This window comes from Staurois parvus, unplaced genomic scaffold (assembly GCF_062004578.1).
Source record: "Staurois parvus isolate SC_StPar_1 unplaced genomic scaffold, SC_StPar_1.0 ptg000231l, whole genome shotgun sequence".
In the NCBI taxonomy this organism is placed as follows: domain Eukaryota; kingdom Metazoa; phylum Chordata; class Amphibia; order Anura; family Ranidae; genus Staurois; species Staurois parvus.
Window position 1 is genome coordinate 424,226 of NW_028318027.1, and position 16,208 is coordinate 440,433.

General features: G+C 43.3%; 1 protein-coding gene across 1 annotated transcript; it reads right to left on the minus strand.

The window, feature by feature from the left end:
* Positions 1-10,358: 10,358 nt before the first annotated feature.
* On the minus strand, positions 10,359-11,330 carry LOC149460367 (olfactory receptor 5V1-like). The gene has a single exon (XM_089679743.1). It carries the CDS (start codon positions 11,301-11,303, stop codon positions 10,359-10,361), a length of 945 nt encoding a protein of 314 aa, XP_089535869.1. The 5' UTR covers positions 11,304-11,330.
* Positions 11,331-16,208: the final 4,878 nt, after the last annotated feature.

The window sequence follows — 16,208 nt, forward strand, 5'->3', positions numbered from 1 at the left end:
TGTCACTGTATTGATGACTGTCACTGTCACTGTATTGATGACTGTCACTGTCACTGTATTGATGACTGTCACTGTATTGACGACTGGGGAGTTTTCTGGTTGTAGAAAAAAACGTCAAAAGCCAAAAAGAGCCGCTGTAAAAACATCTGTTGTGCATGAGGACTAAATCATGGCAAACCAGCATTTTTGGACTTTTTTTGACTAAACAAAATGTTTTCTTTGGTCAAAAAAACTCTAAAAAATGCAAACGCGGCAAAACGCTAATACAAAAACGCTGAAAACGCACTTTTCAACGTGACACAGCTAATGTTACCAGTGTTATTTAAATGCCCCCCCCCCCCCTCCTAGTGTGCATGGAGACTTATGTGTGACTATTATGCGTGTGTTTGAAATATTTCAGTAGACAACAGGCTCAGGTTTAGTGAATGGAAGGTGTCAGTAAAGTCTTGTAGTTTGTCTCTGGATGTCTCGCCCGGCACATCAATCATCTCCCGTACAATATAATTGGCGGCATAGTCTGGGAAATAACGTACCTGTAATTCCTAGGTGTGTTGGTGGCTCTTTACATGTATGAAGGTGTCATGCGTGTCTTATATATATTTCCTTGTTACATTTTCTACAAATACTGATCAGTCTCACAGGACTCATTACCCAGGAAGCCTCTGTTCATGTCTATTAATTTATTTATTTGATAAAATGTGTAAAGCGATCTCATCTATCTGAGTGTCTCTAAGGGAGTAGTTCTCAACCCCAGAGAGACCAAAGCCTGATCAATTCTAAAATCCTTCCACACCCCAACGGTAAAGAAAAAAAGTGTATGGTCATACATTGAAAGTTTGGGAATGAACAAAAAAAAATTACACACACACAGAGCATAAGGTGGGAGGATTCATTTATTTTATTTATTGCAGGTATTTTTATTGCGTGTCACTGTATGCAGCACTTTACGTACTCACCAGCTACTTTATTAGGTCCTCCTGTTCAATGGCTTGGGAACACAAATTGGCAATCAGCCAATCACATGGCAGCAACTCAATGCATTTAGGCATCTAGACGTGGTAAAGACGACTTGCTAAATGTGGCATGGTTGTTGGTGCCAGACGGGCTGGTCTGAGTATTTCAAAAACTGTTGATCTACTGGGATTTTCACACACAACCATCTCTACGTTTTACAGAGAATGGTCCGAAAAAGAGAAAATATCCAGAGAGTGGCAGTTGTGTGGAGGAAAATGCCTTGTTGAGGTAAGCGGAGAATGGGCAGACTGGTTGCTGCAACATTCAGATGGTTGGGTCAGAATTTGGCGTAAACAACATGAAAGCATGGATCCACCTTGCCTTGTATCAACGGTTCAGACTGGTAGTGGTGGTGTCATGGTGTGGTGGTTCCATCCTGCCTTGTATCAACGGTTCAGGCTGGTGGTGGTGGTGTCATGGTGTGCGGGATCCATCCTGCCTTGTATCAACGATTCAGGCTGGTGGTGGTGGTGACATGGTGTGGTGGAGCCATCCTGTCTTGTATCCATGGTTCTGGCTGGTGATGGTGGTGTCATGGTGTGCTGATCCATCCTGCCTTGTATCAATGGTTCAGGCTGGTGGTGGTGGTGTCATGGTGTGGTGATCCATCCTGCCTTGTATCAATGGTTCAGACTGGTGGTGGAGGTGTCATGGTGTGGTGATCCATCCTGCCTTGTATCAATGGTTCAGACTGGTGGTGGAGGTGTCATGGTGTGGGGGATCCATCCTGTCTTGTATCAACGGTTCAGGCTGGTGGTGCTGGTGTCATGGTGTGACGGATCCATCCTGCCTTGTATCAATGGTTCAGGCTGGTGGTGGTGGTGTCATGGTGTGGTGATCCATCCTGCCTTGTATCAACGGTTCAAGCTGGTGGTGGTGGTGTCATGGTGTGGGGGATCCATCCTGCCTTGTATCAGTGGTTCAGGCTGGTGGTGGTGTCATGGTGTGATGGATCCATCCTGCCTTGTATCCATGGTTCAGGCTGGTGGTGTCATGGTGTGATGGATCCATCCTGCCTTGTATCAATGGTTCAGGTTGGTGGTGTCATGGTGTGGGGGATCCATCCTGCCTTGTATCAATGGTTCAGGCTGGTGGTGGTGGTGTCATGGTGTGGTGGAGCCATCCTGCCTTGTATCCATGGTTCAGGCTGGTGGTGGTGGTGTCATGGTGTGGTGATCCATCCTGCCTTGTATCAATGGTTCAGGCTGGTGGTGGTGGTGTCATGGTGTGGTGGAGCCATCCTGCCTTGTATCAGTGGTTCAGGCTGGTGGTGGTGTCATGGTGTGATGGATCCATCCTGCCTTGTATCCATGGTTCAGGCTGGTGGTGTCATGGTGTGATGGATCCATCCTGCCTTGTATCAACGGTTCAGGCTGGTAGTGGTGGTGCTATGGTGTGGGGGAGATCATTCAGGTGTGAACAGGACCTCCAGTTGGCCTTGATGTGAAGATAACAAAGCAAGGCCCATTCCACACAGGCATTCCGATTTCTTCATCAATTCAGTTAAAAAAACAGATCAGTTTACATCCATTTTTATCCAGTTTACATCCATTTACATCCGTTTTCATCTGTTTAGATTAGTTTGTAATCCATTTACATCCATTTTCATCATTTTTTTGTCAGTTTACATCCGTTTTTCATCAGTTCCATTTTATTTAATGGAAGAAAAATAGGGCTTTCTTCCGAAAACAAAAACGGATGTTATCGGATGCGGACATTAATGGATATAAACAAATGATCATCCGTTTACATCCGCTAGTCCATAGAGATACACGGGTGTCTGTTTTTCATACGTAAACGAACAGATGGAAACCGGACATACAGAATGCCCATGTGAAAGGGGCCTTATACTGTACATACTTTTTTTTTTTCGGGGAAAAAAAAAACTTTGGGAAATATTGTTTTGAAGAATAATTTTATTTTGTTCCATTTGTTTGACTATAGATCGCACTTTAACTTAACAGAAATGTAGATTTTGTGTTATTATAAGCAGGACAAATCACAGGAAAAAAATGTATGCTTGCTGGTAAGGCTGTTCAAAGTATGGCAAAGAGTTTGTGTTAGTTTTAAAAGTTATTTACAGATATAATAAAAGCTTTACAAAAATAAAAGTGAACTGAATGAATACAAAGTTATAAATACAATGAAAGCTTTCTTTCAACGTAAAAAAAACACATGGAATGAATATATATATATATAAAAATACTGTAAATAACATCAATAAAAAACTTTACTGATACTTCTAGGAGTCTTTCAAGGCAGCATCTGAAGAGAGCATAGCTTCACCAATTTTCCTAGGAACACTGCAACCACCAATTTTAACCGCTTACCTGCTGCAGTATAGCAGATATACTGCGACACGGCGGCACTGGTGCGCAAAATCACATACGTGATTTTGCATTTCCAGGAAGGGGGCAGGCGCTAGCCACGCACACACCCTACCTGCGTCGCCATTCACAGCTGTGGATGTCAGTCACCAGGTCCCGGCAGGTAATTACCCACTGGCGCCCAGTGATTACCGACAATCACCGATGGGGAGGAGGACTGTTTTATTTACAAACAGTTCTTCTCCTTGTCAGCTCGGGCTCACTGCACAGCACAGCCATCCTGATCAGCCATCCTGATCAGTGTGATTACAGTGATGTGAGTGCATATTTAAGGCTACAATAAAAATTATCTTTGTTTTAATATACTGCACCATGATACTCTTCTTTGATTCCCCGAGTGTTTCCAAAGTTATGAAGGCATGATGACCACTTACAGTTAAGACTTTTCATGTGTGCTGATTTGGCTGATTGCAGTCTATTGCTCCTGGATACTCCAACAGATCATCACTCCCAGAGCAATCACTTATCCCATACCCTCCTTCTTATGATGCCACATATCCCATACCCTCCTTCTTATGATGCCACATATCCCATACCCTCCTTCTTATGATGCCACATATCCCATACCCTCCTTCTAATGATGCCACATATCCCATACCCTTCCTCTTATGATGCCACATATCCCGTACCCTCCTTCTTATGATGCCACATATCCCATACCCTCCCTCTTATGATGCCACATATCCCATACCCTCCTTCTTATGATGCCACATATCCCATACTCTCCCTCTTATGATGCCACATATGCCATACCCTCCTTCTTATGATGCCACATATCCCATACCCTCCCTCTTATGATGCCACATATCCCATACCCTCCCTCTTATGATGCCACATATCCCATACCCTCCCTCTTATGATGCCACAAATCCCATACCCTCCCTCTTATGATGCCACATATCCCATACCCTCCCTCTTATGATGCCACAAATCCCATACCCTCCATCTTATGATGCCACATATCCCATACCCTCCTTCTTATGATGCCACATATCCTATACCCTCCCTCTTATGATGCCACATATCCCATACCCTCCTTCTTATGGCGCCACATATCCCATACCCTCCCTCTTATGATGCCACATATGCCATACCCTCCTTCTTATGATGCCATATATCCCATACCCTCCCTCTTATGATGCCACATATCCCATACCCTCCCTCTTATGATGCCACAAATCCCATACCCTCCCTCTTATGATGCCACATATCCCATACCCTCCTTCTTATGATGCCACATATCCCATACCCTCCTTCTAATGATGCCACATATCCCATACCCTCCTTCTAATGATGCCACATATCCCATACCCTCCCTCTTATGATGCCACATATGCCATACCCTCCTTCTTATGATGCCACATATCCCATACCCTCCTTCTTATGATGCCACATATCCCATACCCTCCCTCTTATGATGCCACATATCCCATACCCTCCCTCTTATGATGCCACATATCCCATACCCTCCCTCTTATGATGCCACATATCCCATATCCTCCTTCTAATGATGCCACATATCCCATACCCTCCTTCTAATGATGCCACATATCCCATACCCTCCCTCTTATGATGCCACATATGCCATACCCTCCTTCTTATGATGCCACATATCCCATACCCTCCCAATTATGATGCCACATATCCCATACCCTCCCTCTTATGATGCCACATATCCCATACCCTCCTTCTTATGATGCCACATATCCCATACCCTCCTTCTAATGATGCCACATATCCCATACCCTCCTTCTAATGATGCCACATATCCCATACCCTCCCTCTTATGATGCCACATATGCCATACCCTCCTTCTTATGATGCCACATATCCCATACCCTCCTTCTTATGATGCCACATATCCCATACCCTCCCTCTTATGATGCCACATATCCCATACCCTCCCTCTTATGATGCCACATATCCCATACCCTCCCTCTTATGATGCCACATATCCCATATCCTCCTTCTAATGATGCCACATATCCCATACCCTCCTTCTAATGATGCCACATATCCCATACCCTCCCTCTTATGATGCCACATATGCCATACCCTCCTTCTTATGATGCCACATATCCCATACCCTCCCAATTATGATGCCACATATCCCATACCCTCCCTCTTATGATGCCACATATCCCATACCCTCCCTCTTATGATGCCACATATCCCATACCCTTCTTCTTATGATGCCACATATCCCATACCCTCCCTCTTATGATGCCACATATGCCATACCCTCCCTCTTATGATGCCACATATGCCATACCCTCCCTCTTATGATGCCACATATCCCAAACCCTCCCTCTTACGATGCCACATATGCCATACCCTCCCTCTTATGATGCCACATATCCCATACCCTCCCTCTTATGATGCCACATATGCCATACCCTCCTTCTTATGATGCCACATATCCCATACCCTTCTTCCTATGATGCCACATATCCCATACCCTCCTTCTTATGATGCCACATATCCCATACCCTCCTTCTTAGGATGCCACATATCCCATACCCTCCTTCTTATGATGCCACATATCCCATACCCTTCTTCTTATGATGCCACATATGCCATACCCTCCCTCTTATGATGCCACATATCCCATACCCTCCCAATTATGATGCCACATATCCCATACCCTCCCTCTTATGATGCCACATATCCCATACCCTCCTTCTTATGATGCCACATATCCCATACCCTCCTTCTAATGATGCCACATATCCCATACCCTCCTTCTAATGATGCCACATATCCCATACCCTCCCTCTTATGATGCCACATATGCCATACCCTCCTTCTTATGATGCCACATATCCCATACCCTCCTTCTTATGATGCCACATATCCCATACCCTCCCTCTTATGATGCCACATATCCCATACCCTCCCTCTTATGATGCCACATATCCCATACCCTCCCTCTTATGATGCCACATATCCCAAACCCTCCTTCTTAGGATGCCACATATCCCATACCCTCCTTCTTAGGATGCCACATATCCCATACCCTCCTTCTTATGATGCCACATATCCCATACCCTTCTTCTTATGATGCCACATATGCCATACCCTCCTTCTTATGATGCCACATATCCCATACCCTCCTTCTTAGGATGCCACATATCCCATACCCTCCTTCTTATGATGCCACATATCCCATACCCTTCTTCTTATGATGCCACATATGCCATACCCTCCTTCTTATGATGCCACATATCCCATACCCTCCTTCTTAGGATGCCACATATCCCATACCCTCCTTCTTATGATGCCACATATGCCATACCCTCCCTCTTATGATGCCACATATCCCAAACCCTCCTTCTTATGATGCCACATATCCCATACCCTCCCTCTTATGATGCCACATATCCCAAACCCTCCTTCTTATGATGCCACATATCCCATACCCTCTTTCTTATGATGCCAAATATCCCATACCCTCTTTCTTATGATGCCAAATATCCCATACCCTCCTTCTTATGATGCCACATATCCCATACCCTCTTTCTTATGATGCCACATATGCCATACCCTCCCTCTTATGATGCCACATATCCCATACCCTTCTTCTTACGATGCCACATATCCCATACCCTCCCTCTTATGATGCCACATATCCCATACCCTCCTTCTTATGATGCCACATATCCCATACCCTTCTTCTTATGATGCCACATATGCCATACCCTCCCTCTTATGATGCCACATATGCCATACCCTCCTTCTTATGATGCCACATATCCCATACCCTTCTTCTTATGATGCCACATATCCCATACCCTCCTTCTTATGATGCCACATATCCCATACCCTCCTTCTTATGATGCCACATATCCCATACCCTCCTTCTTAGAATGCCACATATCCCATACCCTCCTTCTTATGATGCCACATATCCCATACCCTTCTTCTTATGATGCCACATATCCCATACCCTCCCTCTTATGATGCCACATATCCCATACCCTCCCTCTTATGATGCCACATATCCTAAACCCTCCTTCTTACAATGCCACATATCCCATACCCTCCTTCTTGCGATGCCACATATCCCATACCCTCCTTCTTGCAATGCCTCATATAATCACAAGCACCACAATTTTCTTTTCATCTGTTTTACAGTGATGGTCGAAATACCACCCTAAGAGAGGGGCATTCTTCTCACTGGCCACGACTGAATTGCTTTTACCAAGGCTTCCCCTAGATCTGAAAATTCTAACAAGGGTTCCACTGGGGCAGCAAAGTAGAGGAAGGCTGATCTACATGCATATATGGTTAGCTTTTATTAATTTATTCAAAAACGTTTTATCCCAAAAGGTAAACAGCCATTTCTGTAACTGCTTAGGAAGCTGAAGGTCAACTTTAATTTTTTTTGTCCAATCCGTCAAAATTTGCTAGTCCATTTAACACGACCCTCTCCCATGATTACCGGTGTTGCTGTCCAGTCATACTCTCAGAGAGTCCATCAGCTGATGAACCAAATACGTTTTTAAACCCTTAAGGCCAAAGCCAATTTTCAGGTTTCAGACTCTCACACTTTGAATGACAATTGCGCGGTCATACAACACTGTACCCAAACTAAATTTTTATCATTTTGCTCACACAACTGGAGCTTTCTTTTGGTGGTATTTAATCACCGCTGGGGTTTTTATTTTTTGCTAAATTAACAAAAAAAGACTGAAAATTGTGAAAAAAAAAACCCACATTTTTCTTTGTTTCTGTTTTAAAAGTTTGCAAATAAATAATTGTTCTTCATAAATTTTTGCCAGCATGTATTCTGCTACATGTCTTTGGTGAAAATAACCCAAATCAGTATTTATTATTTAGTCTTTATGAACATTATAGAGTTCACAAACTATGGTATAAATCTGAATATTGATCAATCCTGAAGTACTGACAGCCAATCTAATTTCATGAGGCCCAAAAATGTCAGAACAGTACAGATATCCCCCAAATGTCAGAACAGTACAGATATCCCCCAAATGTCAGAACAGTACAGATATCCCCCAAATGTCAGGACGGTACAGATATCCCCCAAATGTCAGGATGGTACAGATATCCCCCAAATGTCAGCACAGTACAGATATCCCCCAAATGTCACAACAGTACAGATATCCCCCAAACGTCAGAACCGTACAGATATCCCCCAAATGTCAGAACAGTACAGATATCCCCCAAATGTCAGAACAGTACAGATATCCCCCAAATGTCAGAACGGTACAGATATCCCCCAAATGTCAGGACAGTACGGATATCCCCCAAATGTCAGGACAGTACAGATATCCCCCAAATGTTAGGACAGTACAGATATCCCCCCAAATGTCAGGACAGTACAGATATCCCCCAAATGTCAGAACAGTACAGATATCCCCCAAATGTCAGCACAGTACAGATATCCCCCAAATGTCAGAGTGGTACAGATATCCCCCAAATGTCAGCACAGTACAGATATCCCCCAAATTACCCTTTTTTGAAAAGTAGACAGTCTGACGTATTTCATAAGAGGCATGGCGAGTTTTTTGAAGTTGTAATTTTTTTGTCATAATTTTTTGGAAAATGGAGAAATTAAAAAAATTATTTTCACAATTTTTTTATACATACTGTCACCAGTGCAGTACAGCGTCATCATATAACTGGTGTGGCAGTGATCAAGGAAACGTACTTGTGACCGTATGAAAAAAAAAACTGATTTTTTTTTTTTCAATTTGTTTTAATTATTATTTTTTTTTTTTTTATTACATTTTTTTTCTCTTTTTTAAGATTTGTTTTTATATTACACTATGACCAAAATAGTATAATGTTACCATAGTAACATTGTACTACTTTTAGGAAGTGATTGATATATATATTTTTTTTTTACACAATCTGATTGATTCTAGCAAATAATTTCTTTTCTATAAGCAAGCATTTAACTGAATGAAATCGATTCATTCATGTTTTTTTGTTGTGATTATCTGTGATTGGCCATGGCAAATCACATGACACAGATGGGCTGTGATTGGCACAGCCTGTGCATGTGATCACTGTGACCATTCACAGCTAGACACACTTGTATGCAATGGATGGCATGAAAGGAAGTCATCCATTGTTTACAACTGTCATGTGATTGGTCACAGCAGGTACTGGCAATGGGACCTGTACACAGATCTGTCATCGGCCGTGTCCGAGGCACACAGCCGGTGAAATATGTCACCACAGCATGGCCCTACAGCCACGTGCAAGGCTCAATCTCGGAAGGATATCATATGACGCCCTCCTGGATTGACGGGAAGTGGTTAAAGTGGCAAGAAACCCCTTGGAATTACCTGGTTTGCAACAAATAGACAAACACAATGGGGTTGATTTACTGAAACTGGAGAATGCTAAATCTGGTGTAGCCATGCATGGTAGCCATTTGGTTTCTAACTGCAGCTTGTTTTATTAAGCTTTCAAAATAAAACCTTGAAGCTCATTGGTTTCTATGCAGAGCTGCAGCAGATTTTGCACTCTCCAGTTTTAGTAAATCAACCCCAATGTGTTTAAGATGATAACACACAGACAATTCTAAATTTAGTGTCTTTATTGAACACACCCATTAAAAACATTCACAGTGCTGGAGGAAAACGTGAGTGAACCCTTGGAGATAATAACTGGTCAAACCTCATTTGGAAGCAATGACTTCAATGATATTTGGTAGTTCTGGATCAGACCTACACAGCATTCAGGAGGAAATTCTGACCATTCCTCTATGCAAAACTGCACATTTGTAGGATGTCTGGTGTGAATGGTCCTCTTGAGGTCATTCCACAACATCTCTATGAGGTTAAGGTCTGGGCTCTGACTGGGCCATTCCAAAAGGCACTATTTTTTTCTGAAGCCAGTCCGTGGTGGATTTACTTTGATGCTTAGGGTCATTGAAGAAATGTTTGATATATAATAACATAATCCAAATGTATTTGTTGCATCTTAACAATAAACCGTTTTTATTTTACTCATTGCTGCCTTCAAGGCTATATGAATCTCCTGATTTCGTAAAGTGTAAATGATGGGGTTGATCATTGGTGTCACCGAAAAATATGCGAAGGACAATCCTTTGTAGACATTGAGATATTGATCACTCCTCGGCACCCCGTATAAGCAAAAAATTGCAGTGTAATATATAGTCACTACAAGGAGGTGGGAGCTGCAGGTAGAGAAGGCTTTCTTCCTTCCCTCCAACGTCTGTATCCTGACGATTGTGAATATAATAAAGACGTAGGACAGAACAATCAATAGGAACGGTAAAATAGTTACTGCAATACTGACCGATAAGGTAAATAAAACAACAGGTGTTATGTCTGAGCATGCAAAGGAAAGGTAAGGGGTGAAGTCACAGTAAAAATGATCGATGGTAACGGGGCCACAAAATTCAAGATTTATTACAAAGTAAAATACAACCACAAGGAATATCAATGAAATGAACCAAGACGTGGCCACCAAATAGAAGCAGAGTCTATTGTGTATGAGAACAGAGTATCTGAGAGGCCTACAAATGGCCAAATATCGGTCGTATGACATCAGAGTGAGCAGCAAGGTCTCAACCATCGTAACAGATCCGGATACATTTAGCTGAATAGAACAGCCAAGATGGGAGATGGTGGGTCTTCCTGAGAGCATGTGGTGCAATATCAGGGGCACCAGATCTGTTGTATAGAGAAATTCACAGAGGAGCAAATTGCCGATCAGAATGTACATGGGACAATGGAGACGAGAGCTTATACATACTAAAAATATAATCAGGAGGTTCTCAATGCAAGTCAATGTGTATATGATCAGTAAGAGAAGGAAGAGAGGGATTCTGTAGTCAGAGAGGTTCTCAAATCCAACAATCAGGATTTCCAAATTGAGTGTCTGATTTTTTTGATGTGCCATCTGTAAAAGGAATTGAATGACTGTTATTAAGCTGTAACCTACTAGTCACATCAATCTGTCTGATAGTGACTGGTGTGCTCTTTAAAGCCAAATAGGAGGTGTGTGGGACATCTGCAGAGAGGCCGCTGCTTCAACCTGCAGAACCAAGGTCCTTCTCTCCAACATGGTTGCAGGGGCCATGTTTTTATGCTCACACTAACTGTTTTCTAAGGAAAGTAAACTAAATCTTTGGACAATTTTTATTTTAATGCAATTGGAATAGCCAATCTAAACTGTAAATCCTGTTGGGCTTTAAAGTGGATCTCCAGCCAGACAGCAACATACAATCGGAATACAGCCTGTATATCTGAGCCATTTCATCAATCCAAATAATTGTAATTTTGCCTTCTCAGCTGATACACTGACTTACAATTAGTCTTCCTACTCATGAGCCCAGCTATTGCTCATTTTCCATCTACCCTAATTATTCATTGTCAAGTAACCATGTTCAACCACCAACATCTCTTCCTTATTGGACATTGTGCCCTGGAATCATAAATTGTAAGCTGGTTTGTGCAGGTCCTCATCTTTTTCTTCTTCCTAATTGTGAACATATTTTATCGAAAAGGATTTACTGGAAATTGAAAATGATCATGTGATGAGCCATGGTCTCTCATCTTCAGTAGTTTCTTCAATTGTCCGTTTTCTGTGGATAGGCTGGCACTCATGTTATAATGGTCTGCAATGACAGCCTGGGCTCACAGGAAATGGATGAAATAGCAATGACCATCATTCAACCCAGAGTAGGACTGGTGGAAAATGATGGATGATGGAGGACTAGCCAGAGGCTCATAGCATTTTAACCAATTGTAGGCATTCAGCAAACTAAACATCCTCAAAAAAACATGCATGTACACAGTGTGCGCTGTCCTTCCCCTCACTATATTATGCTCCCCTTCCATTTGCCAGGATGTCACGTTCTGGAGTCAGTCTCGGAGACCAGAATCTATAGCAATAGCGCCCTGCTGCAAGGCTCACCTCTGGCCTATGGATTGAGGTTTTCTTGACACCCCAATAGGAGCCAACCTGATTCCTGGAATATTACCTCCTGGCTGCTGGCTGGGACACCTCTGACCTTTGGGTGAGACCCTCTTTCTCTTGACTCCTGGCTGGGGCACCTCTGACCCCTTGGTGAGATCTTCTGTTTCTTGACTCCTGGCTGAGGCACCTCTGACCCCTTGGTGAGATCTTCTGTTTCTTGACTCCTGGCTGGGGCACCTCTGACCCCTGGGTGAGATCCTCTGTCTCTTGACTCCTTCAAGAACCTGAAGGTTCCAATTAAGAACTACAGAATCCAGAGAACACTAAAAACAGCTTTTTCTGCTCAGAAGCAATAGTCTCGAACCTCTCATTAACCCGTAATGCAAATCCTGTGTCGTATTCTCCTCCATCAGGTAATGCACTACCTCGCTCAGATAATTGCTGCAATTACAAATGTTTTGGCATTCTCATGTTTATTTCTTTTGTTTGTATTGGTATAACAAAAATGTGTTAAAAAAGCCAAATCTGACAAATTCCACGCAAACCCCCAAAAATGGACAGGACACAATTATTGGCGCCTTCTCAAAATTGTTATAAATAATTGCATTCCAAATTTGTGATGTTCCTTTAATTTGTAATTAAACTCACCTGTATCATTGAAATCACACCGGCGACCAATTAAAATGGTGAAAAATGGACTCAGCCTGTCTGTTGCGTGTCTCTATGTGCCACATGGAGCATGGAGAAGAAAAAGAGCTGCAAAGAATTGAGGATTGGAGAACAAAAATTGTAGAAAAGCATGGACAATCTCAAGGTTACAATTCCATCTCCAGAGATCTTAATGTTCTCAAGTGTCCACTGTGTGCAACATTGTCAAGAAGTTTACAGCCAATGGCACTGTAGCTAATCTTCCTGGACATGGACAAAAGAGAAAAATTGATCAAAGATTGCAAGGAAGGATTGTTGGAATGGTGGATAAAGAACCTCGGTCAACTTACAGTCAAATTCAAGCTGACCTTCAGACACAGGGTGCAACTATGTCAGCTTGCAGTATACGTCACCATCTGAATGAAAAGAGACCCAGGAGGACCCCACTGTTGATACAGAAACATATAGAAGCCAGGTTGGAGTTTGCCAAAACTTACCTAAGTGTCCCAAAATCTTTTTGGGAGAATGTGCTGTGGACATACGAAACAAAATTACACCTTTTGGGTAAAGCCCATAATTCTACTGTTTTCAGAAAAAGCAATGAGGTCTTTACAGAAAAGAATTCAGTCCCTTCAGTCACACATGGTGGGGGGGGTCACTGATGTTTTGGGGTTGCCTTGCTGCTTCAGGCACTGGATGTCTTGGCCGTGTGCATGGCATAATTCAATCTGATGAGTACCAAAGAATTCTAGGGTGCAATGTAGGGCCCAGTGTCAGAAAGTTGGGTCTCCGTCAGAGGTCATGGGTCTTACAGCAGGACAATGACCCAAGGCACACCTCAAAAGTCCCCAGAAATGGTTTCAGACAAAGCACTGCAGAGGACTGAACTGGCGAGCAATGAGTCCAGATCTCAATCCCATAGAGCTCTTGTGGAGAGATCTCAGACCAGCAGTTGGGGAAAGGAACCTTCCAATCTGAGAGACCTGGAACAGTTGGTGAAAGAAGAGCGCTCCAAAATTCCAGTAGAGAGGAGGAAGAAACTCATTGATGGTTACAGGAAGCCATTGATTTCAGTTATTTTTTCCAAGTGGTGTGCTTCCAAATATTACATGGAGGGTGCCAATAATTCTGTCCATTTTTGTGCTTTTGCGTGGAATGTGTCAGATTTGACTTTTTGTTTCTCCACTTTTTTTGTGTCATACCAATACAATCAGAATAAATATGAGAAAGCCGAAAAACATGTAATTGCCTCAATTTTCTGGGTGAAGTGGTGAGTTATCTGACAAACATGTGTGGAGGGGCCAAGATTTTTGGTCATGACTGTACACACGTGTGTGTGTATTATATATATAGAAACCTCCAGGAGGGGGAAGGAGGGATTAACGTGGAACTTCCCTTTAAGGGTGAAGGTCCGTTTTAACAATAGTTTTAACAAAACATATATGCTAATAAGGACTTCAGACCATTGCAGAGATGAGGTCCTCTGTTACACAAGTTCCGGGATGCTAAACTGAGACCCCTCTCAACTTCTCAAACTGGGCCCCCCTCCTCTACCCAAGCTGAGAAAGATTGCACTTATATGGACAGTGGTTGGACTGGTGCAGTAATAGGAGTTCCTGCCAGCCATAGAGATGCCACTCTTTGGCCCATGGGAAACTAAATAGAATAGAGAGGGCTTTGGCAATGTTAAATCAGTATGATTTAACCATAATAAGTATGGTCATGGCCGGTTCTACCACTAGGCAAACTAGGCAACCGTCTAGGGCACAGCCACAGTTGCTGGTTTCCCTTCTTTACATCATGGCTGGATTTGGGGGGAAGGTGCTGGGATGGGCTTTGAGTAAGGTGGGATGATTTTATTCTGGAAAGGGCGATTTGGAGGGGGTCTAGCTAGAGAAGGGATTTGGGGGAATTTGTCCTAGGTGGGGGAATTAAAGGAGGAGGGGTGATGCTGGGAGGGAGGATTTGTACTAGCAGGGGGATTGGGAGGGGGGATTTGTGCTTGGGTAGGGGATTGGGGGGATTTGTGCTAGGAAAGAGGATTGTGGGTATTTGTGCAAAGAGGGTAGATTGGGGGAATTTGTGCTAGGAGAGGATTGGGGGGGTGGGGGATTTGTGCTAGGAGAGGGGATGAGGAGGGTTGTGCTAGAAGGGAGGATTTGGGGAGATTTGTGCTAGAAGAGGGGATTTGTGCTAAGAGGGGAGATTGGGGTAATTTGTGTTAGGAGACGGGATTGGGGGGATTTGTGCTAGGAGGGGGGATTTGGGGGGAATTTGTGCTAGGAGAGAGAGGTGGGGGGGATTTGTGTTAGAAGGGGGATTGGGGGTGGGAATTGTGCTAGGAGGCAGGGTTGGGGTCAGATATGCTAGGAGGGGGGATTTGTACTAGGATAGGGAATTTGGGTGGGGAGGAAGGATTTGTGCCGGGAAGGGTAAGGTGGTTGTGCTAGGAGGAGGGATTTAGGGGGATTTGTGCTAGGAGGTGAGATTGGGGGGATTAATGCTAAAAGGGGGATTTGGGGGAGAGGATTTGTGCTAGGGTGAAAAATTTGAGGAGAAAGAGGATGTGTGCTAGGAGGGGTGGAGTAGGTGAACTATAGGTGTTTTTTTTTGTGGGTGGGGCTGGTGCGATTATCTTGTCTAGGGCGAAAAATAGTCTAGCACTGGCCCTAAGTATTGAATCCGAAGAACATAAAACCACTGTCACTTCCAGCACTCAGAGTTTCACCAAAGCAAAAGAGAGGCATGGATGGTGAGTGCAGTGTGATGAACTGTGTCATAGATGCAACCCTCCTCAGACGGGGGAAATCTCGTAGCAACTACATAAAGAACCCACAGGAGGGTGCAAACGCCCAGTGCATTACCAACAATTTATTGCTCACATAATAAAAGGGATGCCAAATGAATACTCACAAAGTGGAGAGTAAAATCTCATAAGACCATGAGATGACACAGCACTTGGAATGGCGTAGCAACATGCATCCTTGCTGAACTGGTGAGCTGACGTGTTTCGGAGTCATACCTCCTTCCTCAGAGCAAAACTGACCAGCATATGCTAGACCTGGGTCTATACAGATTATATCACACAAATCATGTCCCATTGACCTCTCTTGGGGAGGTGGAAACACTGGTGATGCCAAAGGTCATCAACTAAATAGTGTACATAACAAAAAAAAAGTGGGAGGATACAAGGCACTAGGGATCACCACACTGTATATTCAAATATGGCCATTTGAA